We start from the raw sequence: 12010 nt of genomic DNA, 5'->3' as shown, positions 1-12010 counted from the left end.
TTTCTCATTGTTATTCTTATGATGATCTGTGTATAATTAGCAAAGGGTTTTCTATGTGCTATTTTTGTGCTCTGAAATGTGTTTCGGGATGCAACATTTTGTTGAAGTTTTATTAGACATCTTTATCATCTATAGATTTAGAGTTGCTGTGTATATCATGGTCCCCTGATGATTCAGAGTTCTTTACATCTTTTTCTCTCCTGAAATTAAAATACCCCTGAAATATTGCAAGACCCCTGAAAAATAATACCAGTGCCCAGTGTCAGAGCATGTTATCCTAGGTTAGACCCTGAGCGGGGAGGGCAGTTTAAACTGCTCAGGTTCCTTAGCATCAAGTCACATGGAGATTTTCTGGCAGCTGTTCAGAAAAGATAACCCTGCATCACATGAAACAGAGTTGGCCTCTAGTGATGATGACCATGAGCTTGGCCATGTCATCTCTCGGGCTGGAGAAGAGAGAAGTAAATTGTGTCTGTCCCATAGCAACAGACAGCTCTCCTTTGATAACATACATGTCATAGAAGTTCCAAAGATTTTTAATTCATTTCGCTTATCCTCGCAAACACCTTTACACTTTTTTCCCCCACTGTGTGTATTTGAGTGCATCTGTGAGCATGTGCGGGGGCTGCAGTACACACGACGTGCAAGTTAGAAGCCTGCCAATATTGGTTCTTGCCTTTTTTGCCTTGCTTGAGGCAGGGTATCTTTGCTGCTGGGTAAGCTGGGCTAACTGGCCTGTGAGCACCCAGAGATGCCGTCTCCATCTCTCATTTTCAGGTAGGGACTGCCGGGATTAGAGGTGGTTGTACTTTGCTTCTGCCTTTTATGTAGGTCCTGGGGATTTGAACTTGGATCATCAGGCTTGTTCACCAAGTGCTTTTTCTCACTGAGTCATCTCTTCAGACTCCATCTTTGCACTTTAGAAAACAAATTATTAAGATGATTCTAACTTCAAATACCCCCAAATCTGAATCATTCATGACATCACAATTTAGATGGATGCAAGAGAATTTACTGCAATGAATAAACCAACAAATAAAATGTATGTTTCTCCTCATCACTGACTGGTTATGTTTGGTGTTTTTCTCTTTGCCCCAGGAGGATTCCTGTAATTTGAACTTAAAATGATGTATCAAATTAATATATGTGGGCTGGCATAGCATAACTAATTCAGTTTAAATGCCTCTTCTATAAAAATAATGAAGCAACACATTAAAGATTAAAAATGTTAGTGCACCTCACAGAACTAGTACTTAGTAGAGAAGAGTTTTCCCATGTTAAGGCTGATGTTACATCATCACTTGACCAAACTGGGACTAAGTTTATGTATGTTTTATTCCATAGATGTGTAAAAAGCTAGATTATTTTATTTGAAGAAACTTTAATAAATCAGTATTGACATGTGGGCAAAAAGAAATCTATCCCTTCAGGGGTCATGGGGAAGCGAAGGCATGAAGTTACTTTAGCCAGAACCTTGGAGGTAAACTTGAATGGGGATGGAAATGAATGGCCCCAACGAGTGTGGACCTTTGAAGAGATGAGTTTATCGTCTCTCATTGCCGAGTAAATGTACAGACATCAGACAGTGCTGTAAAGACTCACTTGTGTGGTATACTGGTGTTCTCATTTTCAGATGGGCAAAGGCTATTCTGATGAGGCAGCCTTGATCCTCCACAGGAAAGGGTTTGATTGCCAGTTCTCCAGTAGAGGCACGGGGCTTTCCTGTTCTACTACTCAGGGAAAGGTAAGTTAAGAGTGTGTTTTGGTTAGTCAAGACCGCAGTGCTTTGAAATGCTCACTTGCTGCAGCTAGGACGATCTAGCCCTTCGTTGCCCAGAACTCCTTTGTTCCCACCTGCCTGCAAGCCAGCTGCGGTTTCTTCATCTTCAGAAAACACTTGCTCCATCTAAAGTTTTGGTCTTCCGTTTTGAGACTACAGCACCTTACATCTCCTGCTCCTCATTTCCCCCTCATCCAGGCCACCCGTGCTCCCGTACCATGTAGTTTAGCCATGGTAGGTAGAACTCACTTTTCACAAAGGCTGGGACAAATTTCAGAATAACTGATGATTGGCATAGCAATGAAGTTATGGCATTAACATCAAGATCATGGTCAATGAATAATTGAACACAGCCCAGAGGCAGCGGTGCAGAGCTCAAGTCGGTTGATTCATTTGGAGAAATAAATGTTTGTCTGGGTCTCCTGATTGATCCAGATTTGTGTCTGAGTCATCACTGTGGAGATCAGATGGCTCATTAGTCTGCACCCTGCTGGCTGCTTGCCTGTTCTTGATTTTTTTCTCCTTAAGTTGGGCGCCTGGCAGTTCATCAGCCTCTCCTTGGAAGGATGAACATCCAGCCTCCTGCCTCTAAGTGAGCCGTGACTCACAAAGCAGCTGCCTGGTCCTTGCCCATAGGCAGCAGCTTGGCATAGTCAGCTCTCTGCCGGAACTCCGTAGGCACACCACAGAACAGACTCAAGCAGTCTTGATCCAATGCTACAAGTTAGAACACATCCTAAGGTCTGAGAAGAGGGTTTGCTTGGATGACTGTTGTTGTCCCACTCTCCGTGTGTGTGTGTGTGTGTGTGTGTGTGTGTGTGTGTGTGTGTGTGTGTGTTTTCCAGTGTATTTCCACCCTATTAGTGATGATCTGAATATACGTAATGAACCTTCTAGTGTTGAGATATTTAGTCTTAAGAGAGATAATAGAGTCATATTATCCCAAGAGACACTTTACGATAACCTGGCAAGGTGAAGAATATATTTTCCTGATGTCCCTGTAGACTGAGGTCAGTAATATATTGAGCCATTGTTATAATGAACCTGTGTCTTATTTTTCAATTCTTTTGGAAAAGGGGTATGGAGACTGGTTTAGAATCACCATTATTAGGGATAAATATTGACCAAAAGTATTTGATGATTTTAAAGCCCTCAGGGACTGTAGGGACTTGTTGGCTCTTAGGTGTCCTCTCATATCGAAAATGTCCACATAGAATACTAACAGAAATGCAAAGGAACGGCTCACAGCCGTGTGTCTCTCCAGGGAGTTTATGTGTTCAGGAATGTCCTTCTTCCTTCATTTTCTTAAAAGGAAACTTTACCACATAAATGTATTCCTTCCTGTGCTTTTCTTAAATTAATTTTATAGATGTGCTACAAGTCTTCACTCAGTGTTGATCTGAATATGCAAATCTCAGGGTTGATCTGAATATGCAAATCTCAGGGTTGGTCTGAATATGCAAATCTTGTCACTTGCTTTTTTAGATGTCAGTCCCCAAACTTTTCAACAAGTTTGCTGTGGAAAGCCTCATTCCTTCCTCACTGTCCTTGATGCACTGGCCTCCAGATGCCCAGAACGTGAGTGAGATCAACTTGAGTCCCATGGAAATCAGCACATTCCGGATCCGCTTGAGGTGAAACCGACTTTCTTCGGATTGGAGTGGAGAAACTCTGGCTTTGTTACCTTCATGGTTTTTACGTGCAATAACTAAGCACATTACTTTAGCTTCTGGCTACTGGGAGAACATGAATTCTGTGATTTTTTTTTTTTTAAAACTAGTCTAGTAAGAAGAAGAAAAAGCCATGTTTTCAAAAGGTTTCTTTTTCTAAGTTTGTCCCACAAACTACTACTGTCAGTGTGAACTGAAGTAACAAAACAAAAAAAGGAATATTGAAAAACAGCCCCTCAACAGACTGTATCTCAGGTTAAATGCTCACTAATTATGTTTGAATTGAGGGTTGTAAAGCGATTCTTAAAAATATTCATGTTTCTGATTATTGGTTTTATAAAAAATACCCATTTGACCTAAATGGAAAGAAAAAGACAAAAGTTGGTAGGTAATAGTTTTTAATGACCAAAATAGTTGTAATCATTGATCATTGCTACAAATTTAAATTTTTGTGTGTGTTTAAAATATGTGGCAAAGTGCAATCCCTCAACCCTTATGATAAATGTCATTGATTTTCATACTCCTTCCCAATGAACCTCTCAATTACCATTTCCTACCCATACATTTAAAAAAAGAACTTGTTTTTTTAGTCATTCGCCAGTAGAAAAAGAGGCATATTTTCATTACTTGACAATGTGGGATGGGTGCAATGTAGTCCATTGTCACTGAAACAGAAGAAGCAATTCCATTTTCGGTACCACGAGGTGTCTTTTTACATAGCTCATTTGAATACAGGTGTTCCAAGGCGGGGTTTTCTATTTTTAAATTACCATATCAAAAATAAATGTGCCTTATTTTTTTATAAGTCTTGTTAAACCTTTTGGTGTCCATATTACTGTGTGGGAAGGGGAGGGGTGTGGGGAGGCTGGGGCAGGGGTTGGGTGCTTTCTATAACACGTAAATTATGTAACTTTTGCTTGATAATGCTGGCCACATTCTCATCTGTTTCATTAAATTTGTGGTGGTGTTACTCTAAACATTTTGACTATTTGAATGTACTGAGATGTCAGAAAACAAAACAAGGAAGAAAAATATTGTTAATTAAAATATGCTGCTGCCAAGGAAACAGCGACTTGAAGCAAGGATTTTGTAACACATGAGATCCAAATCCTGTTTGCATTTCACAGTAGTCAACCATATTAAAGAGAGAAGGCTTTAAAAGAGACTGTCTTAAAATCCACTGCGTGTCGCTCATCTTGATGTGTTTAACTAAAGACTAGGTTCCAAACTTTGGTGTGTGGTGACCTCAGTGTGTTATTCTAGCCCATGTGCCATCACAGGACTTTTAAGTTCATTTGAAATCATTGTTTCTTTAATATAATAATAGTATTTAATGTCAGCCTAGAAAAGAATTCTCTGGCTATGTACACTTTTGAAAAATTCTCCTCAGTGTCTTAACCTGGTTTAGAATTCTCTGACTTCAAACTTCCATTTACCTCTTGTCATTCCAATACCCTTACAGAGAAAAGCATTTATTCTGATAGTCCTCTGGATTTTCACTCTAGACGCAGCTCCTGCACTCACTGTTCGGTTCTGCTCATAAACTCCTTTGCCTATAAATCATCAAGGAAACAATTCCAGAGTCGACAACAGTACTGCAAGGGTATGATTTCATGCAATAAGCATGTGATGTCCATTCCCTTCCTCACTTGTTGGGGAATAAGCATCTGAAATACAACGGAACACCTTCCATCTGTAGACCTCTGCAGACATTGGCTAGGATAGCCGGGAGCAAATTCCAGGAACAGGATCGGTATTCTGGTTGTATCTTAAGGGTGTAGCTTCCTGTGGGTGTTCACTGTGTTCGGTGGTTAAGTGACGGTACTTAAGCCCTGCAGAAATTCTGACCGGATGAAATGAAAACTGACGCAATAAAAATGGGTCTGCCCTGTGCCAGTCGGGGCCCTGGCTCAGTGTGTGCTGCTGCCACCAGCTCTTTACTCACAGGTGAAGCAGAAATTCTACGGAACCAGCAAGTTTCTGCTTTTTAACGTTATTTTCAGACTACAGCATCAGGGAAATGAAGAGAGGGTTTTTTTGCTTTGGGTCATGGTCAAGAATTAACTAAATAATTCAGTTTCTCTGGCACACATGAACATCCAGCCACACTTCTGTCGTGACCTCAGTGGTCTGTTTGGTTGGATTTTATTACACGGATTGTCACAGATGTTCAGTGGACCAAGGCATTGCTTTACTGTTCTCTCCTCACTTCTTGAAATTTTAATTTTGTTTAATAGGTGCATTGTTCAAATATCAGTGTTCTTCTTTTCTAAAAATATTGATTTTAAATAAAATGCTGTAAGATGTTATAAAACATCGTAATTAGCTCCCTGTGTCTTTGTACCTGTGCTGAAATGTTTTCACAGTCCTTTGTCTAGAAGAAAATGTTTACTTTCATTTTGATTATTTTGCTCATTGAAATCAACAGGTTTTGATATTTTTCTCTTGGAAGATTTTTATAACTTTTTGGGAATATGTAATATAAGATCTCTAATAAAATATAATCTTATCCTGTGCACTGTCTTCTAGAGTGGTTCTTAATCCTATTTGTAAATAGACATATTGACCCATTTATAACACAGGGTGGAGCAGTGGGGGGCGGGGGCTGTTCTTTGTTCCTTCATGAAGAAACCATCGTTCTTCAGTCCAGCTCTAGTTAGTAAAGGATTCGGAACGGGTAGCAGATGAATATTAGTAAGTTTCACGTCCTGTTTGGAGTACCTTTGGATTGGAGTCTGGAGCCCTGTCCAGCTGTTGAATCCATGGATCCATCTCTAGCCAGCTACATGATAGGAAGACTCTGGTCAGATTCTATGTATGGAAAGAGCAGGACAGAACAGGAAATGGAGGGAAATCAGCATATGAAGCTAAGAAGGTTCCTGTAAATTGATCCAGAAAGTAAAGCTGGTGGGAAGACGGAATGCCCGATACTGCCACTGCTCTGTCCAGGCTAACACACAGCTGCGGGGCCTGAGGACTTCCTCCAATAATCTCCAGTTGGTGAGGACAAAGAGTCCTGAAGGTCCACAGGTGCATGCTAACCGGGAAGCTTAGACTTATTTCGGGTGACACGCAGTAAAGAAATTCAGCAAATTATAATATGTATACACAAATATGTAAAAGTATATCTACCTGGGAAGTAATACAAAGTAAGTCCTTGGCTCCATAAATTTGATTATCAGCATGTTACAGAAATGTTATTAAACCTGGTAAAGAATTTTTGGTTTAGGTGAGTATGTGTTCATAACATGTCCTACAAATGTTGATTTGAAAGCAGCTGAGGTGAGTCTGGTTTTGAGTGGTTCCATCAAAACCTACAGTAGAGAAGGAATTAGCAAGTGTGGCTGTTCCTGTCACAAGCTGAACACAAATGCCTTGAGGCCAAAATGGACAAGAATCCTTCAGTACAAACTGCCTCCATCTAAAATGGGAAACTGCCTTCCGTCAGTGATGTTCAGGAGAGCGCACACGCTCGCAATCCAGCGGAAACCAAGTGTGAGGTTTTCCAGGTTTGGCCTTTATCTCTTGCCTTGCCTTTGCTACTGCTGTCCTTGTTCTCGGGCTTTCCAATTGGCAAGATGAGCACCAGACGACCCAGACCCGTGTGTAGACGTTGCAGAGCCCCTGGTAGAAAGAGCACCTTTATGTCATTGTGGGTAGCACGTGTCACATGTCTTGGAGTTAGTGTCATGTTAGTGCCACTGACTCTCTTCTTCATATGCCAATGATTGCATTAAGGACATAGACTTAAAAAGTTTGCGAACATGGGAGAGTGGGTGGGCCCGTGGAAAATGGGAATCTGTAGCTATGGAAATGGCTTCAGGGTGGTAAGGGTGTTTTGGATAGGAGTTGGTGTTTCGGATGTCAGGCAAAGTACAGTAGGAACACATTGCTGAGGAAAATCGAATGCAGATGGGAAATTTAGAGAAAGCAGCGAGTATACCTGATTTGGCTTTCAGGAAAGGTTTCATAGAAGAAATCGTGAGGTAATTTGTATAAGGTTAATCTGATCTTCGCGGAAAAGACTTTAGGCCTGACTTGTTAAAGACCAGAATGGGGAAACATGGAAACACATGGCACAACCTGCCAACTGGGACACATTTCCACTCTCTACAGAGAGCTGCTAAGCAAACCTCCACAAAGGAAAACTCCTCTATGTATGTGTTGTCCAGTGTGGAAGCCACTGGCCATTGTGGCCCTGGGTTGTTAGAAACAATGGGTGGAGCTCGTTTGCTGAGTTGTTTAATTCAACTTGAACGGCAGCATATGGCTCCTCTTCTGGAGCATGTCCTAAGTATAAGTAAATAGAACAGACAAGCATTAGACCGAATTTGAGGCCACATTTTGCTCCAATCCCCCTCCCGCTGTGGTGGTCAGACCCAAAGCACTGGCTGTCCTGGAAACTTGCTGGGACCACAAACCCTCAGCCCCTACCTACCCCAGACCAAGGGACTTGGAATCTGAATTTTACCCATCTTCCTTGAGAATCTGCGCCCTCAGTGAGCACTGGCCAAGCCAGCAGTCTAGGAGCCTGGGAGTCTCTGCATGTTTCCTAAATAGACCTTGACTATTTAGAAATAGTTCTATGTCCTACAGAGGCCAGAAGACATGCCCAGTGCCACGTGCCAGAGTGTTACCTCTGGCTCCTCACAACTGCCTGCTTGCAGGCCTGCTGATTTTAGGTTTTGCTTTGTCGTCATCGTCTCCCTCCCCCCTCCCCCCCTTGCCCCCCCACCGCACAGATGCCAAAGTGAGCTTCTAAAAAATACTTTTCTTTCCTTCTGTATGTCTTACACTGCTTCTCGTGTCTGCTGGCTGGTGGCTGCCTGACTGGCCCCTGACATCTCCCTCATTCTCTCTTCTCCTTCTCTCAGTCCTCTCTCAAACCTCGATTTCTCCTCCTATCTATTCTCTCTGTTCACTCGCCCCACCTATCTTCTCTCTGCCTAGCTATTGGCCGTTCAGCTCTTTATTAGACCAATCAGGTGCCTTAGGCCGGCAAGGTGAAACAAATGCAACACACCTTTACATAATTAAACAAATGCAGCATAAACAGAAGTAACACACCTTTACACAGTTAAAGTAATATTCTGCAGCATGAACAAATGTAATGCTGTGGGATGGTCTGTATGTCAAATGTGTTGCTGATTGGTCAATAAATAAATCACTGATTGGTCAGTGGCCAGGCAGGAAGTATAGGCGGGACTAACAGAGAGGAGAATTGAGAGAACAGGAAGCTGGGTGGGGGAGACACTGCCAGCCGCCATCAGGACAAGGAAGATGTAAAGTACCGGTAAGCCACAAGCCACGTGGCAAGGTATAGATTAATAGAAATGGATTAATTTAAGCTGTAAGAACAGTTAGCAAGAAGCCTGCCACGGCCATACAGTTTGTAACCAATATAAGTCTCTGTGTTTACTTGGTCGGGTCTGAGTGGCTGTGGGACTAGCGGGTGAGAGAGATTTGTCCTGACTGTGGGCCAGGCAGGAAAACTCTAGCTACAAATGGCGTCCAACGTGGTGGCAAGAGTTTCCACCTAAAACCTGAGAAAAAAGATTCTAAAATGGAGCTAAAAACAGTTCCTAGTTGTCTCTTTCAAGTTAGCGGCAGCCTGCCGGTTTGAGCTACTGGTGGGTTCCTAGCGTGTGCGCTCGACCTGCAGTATGGCGGGAATGAAGCCTCTGCAAGTGGCACATTAAGCTGTGTGGTGGATTTAACCTTTGCTAGTACAAAACAAAACAAAACAAAGCAAAACAAAAAAAAGAGGTTTCTGGGCTACACGCTGCTTTGATAGAAGCATAGACCCACTATTTCTGAGAGTTGATGGCTCCCAGAGCTGGCAGAAAATGTATCACCGCCATGTTGGGAAGCTGAAGTGGGCGGAGCCAGCAGCCATAGCGCCAGTGCTGTTTCAGGCTTAGAATGCTACAGTTCAAAGCAATAGGCTCAAGCTAATATAAAAAAATAAGCCATGTAAAGATGGCTACCACACAGAGAATCTGGATTATGTTCTCTTTGATATTCGTAACTAAAGAAAAACATTTGATTACAAAAGCTGTTGAGTTATGCCAAAATGTATATTTTAAAGGTACCTTGAGTTCAAAATTTGGATGTAAGGATATGTTGCTTTGGAAAGGAGGCTCTGCTTTTGTTTCCACAGAAAGCCAGAGGCTATGGATTTGTTCCAGATTAAGACACATCAGGTTTGACCAGCCAAGACCACCTGAAAGGTCTCCGATGACACCATGGCCCAGATGATCCAACATCCAGAACCGTTTCAAGGCAACTGGCTCAGACGATACACCCTCATGGACTACTCCATAACCCTAAAATATTCTTTGTGTCCCCATAAGATACAGCGCCCCCCTCCAGCAGGAAGTAGTAAGAGAAGCTACGCCCAAATTCCCAAATATACCAAGCTGACTTTGGAGATGTGTAAAGGTTAAAACCTTCCTTTTTAAGAAAAGAAAAGGGGAAGTGCTGTGGGATGGTCTGTATGTCAAATGTGTTGCTGATTGGTCAATAAATAAATCACTGATTGGTCAGTGGCCAGGCAGGAAGTATAGGCGGGACTAACAGAGAGAAGAATTGAGAGAACAGGAAGCTGGGTGGGGGAGACACTGCCAGCCGCCATCAGGACAAGGAAGATGTAAAGTACCGGTAAGCCACAAGCCACGTGGCAAGGTATAGATTAATAGAAATGGATTAATTTAAGCTGTAAGAACAGTTAGCAAGAAGCCTGCCACGGCCATACAGTTTGTAACCAATATAAGTCTCTGTGTTTACTTGGTTGGGTCTGACAGCTGTGGGACTGGCAGGTGAGAGAGATTTGTCCTGACTGTGGGCCAGGCAGGAAAACTCTAGCTACAATGTAACATGTTTGCCTAGTTAAAATAATATTCCATAACACCTGAAGGCAACCACTTCCAGTTTTTTTTTAAATCACACTGCCAATTAATAAACATTAACTCAGTTTTTCATTGGGTAAGGGACCTACACTGAGCTCTGCAGCGCTCCTCTCTAAAGAAGTCTGGTAGAATTAAGGTGCCCTGAGATGGGAGAACAAGAGGGTATATTAGCATAAATGACAGATACTCTGGGATTTCATAGGTGAGGGGACCTCAGTTGAACCTAAAGGGTAGGTTCATCCCCAGTTAGGATGGGAGAGAACAGAAGGTTGAGAGAATTTGGTGGGAATTTGGGAAAGAACAATTAAAAGAAGTTAGACAGGAAATGTCCATGACTAAAGAATCCCTGTACTCTGGATCTAGACATTCTACTCTACATAAGGAAATGGTAGTATGTATGTTAACACAGGTTTAAAAACACTGCAAATATGAAAGGAAATATGGATGTGTGTAGTTTCCAGAAGAACCTTCATCTGGTCACATTGTTTAATCTATTGTGAAGGAAAGGACATGCATGTATGTCTCAGAATTTGTGATTTTTTTTTATTATAGCCATGCCATGCTTCATTAAGGAAATTATGAAATTTAAATGCCTTATTCATGAGTCTGTTGATTCCAGAACTCTGTAATAAAATACTACAATGAAACCCTAAGACTGGAAAGGTAAAATATAATCTAAGTTTGGACAGGACAGTATTTATTATAAGGTTATTCAAGTAGCTCCATTCATTTATCTTCAGTAAATCTATTTTAGGGCTATGTTTAATTTGTCACCATAAAATTAGGAATATTTGTTGCATGGACAAGACATTAAAAATTAGTAAGATACATATGAAAATAGTTTTAGCTTTGTAGATGATCTATATATTTTAACGTTCATTAGACCCTTGTCATAATACAATCTTTTGGGACCATGCCATTAAACTGGTGTTATAAGGATGAGGTTGTTTCACTCAGTGAAAAATGTACATTAGGTAAAGAGATTAGGCCACCATCTCCCAAACTCTACCCTATTTACTGATGGGAAATGAGAGCACTTTCTAGAGAGTTCTAGCAGAGATACACATATCTATTCTTGATACTTTAACACATAAAGGGAAAGGGAACGTCTTTGATGCACATGACTCAAATTAAAAGGCAATGCAAGGAACAGAATGGTAATTGCAAAAATGGTTGGTCTTTGAAGTACTGCACCTGGCTTCATTAAAATCTCTAGAAATAATCGATAAAAATGAACCTGATTAATATTTAAAGAAGAACTATCTATTTGGGCACCTGGTATCAAGGAACCAGGAGGTTGTCTGGAGTTGTGAACTTTCCAGAGTTCCAAATAAAAGGCAATTTGCTTATCTCAACCATACAAAAACATGGGAAATGGAGAGGGTGAGGCTACCTCTGCGTTCTGGGACATTGAAGTTTAGAAGGCAGTGTGCTGGTTAGTTTTTGTCAACAACACAAACTGAGTCATCACTTGATGACTTGCCACCATTAGATTGGGGGGCTGTGGGCATGGTACAGTTTGTTTTCTTGACTAATGACTGAAGGCCCACCACCATCCATCCACCTCCACCCCCAGGAAGGATGGTCCTGGGTTGTAGAAGGAAGCAAGCTGAGCAAGCCACGGGAAGCAAGCCAGTAAGCAGCCTTCCTTC

General features: G+C 41.7%; 1 protein-coding gene across 1 annotated transcript in view; it reads left to right on the top strand.

The window, feature by feature from the left end:
- Man2a1 (mannosidase alpha class 2A member 1) overlaps positions 1-5966 on the top strand; it is a 175639-nt gene extending 169673 nt beyond the window's left edge. Inside the window, exons 21-22 of the mRNA XM_052750223.1 lie at positions 1634-1744; positions 3266-5966. Of these exons, the coding sequence (XP_052606183.1) occupies positions 1634-1744; positions 3266-3418 (264 nt within the window). The 3' untranslated portion in view covers positions 3419-5966. The remainder of the gene's footprint in view (positions 1-1633; positions 1745-3265) is intronic.
- The last annotated feature ends 6044 nt before the right edge of the window (positions 5967-12010 follow it).

Source organism: Peromyscus californicus, unplaced genomic scaffold, assembly GCF_007827085.1.
Source record: "Peromyscus californicus insignis strain IS unplaced genomic scaffold, ASM782708v3 Scaffold_21__1_contigs__length_65335640, whole genome shotgun sequence".
NCBI lineage: Eukaryota > Metazoa > Chordata > Mammalia > Rodentia > Cricetidae > Peromyscus > Peromyscus californicus.
This window is presented reverse-complemented; position numbering and strand designations above follow the sequence as displayed.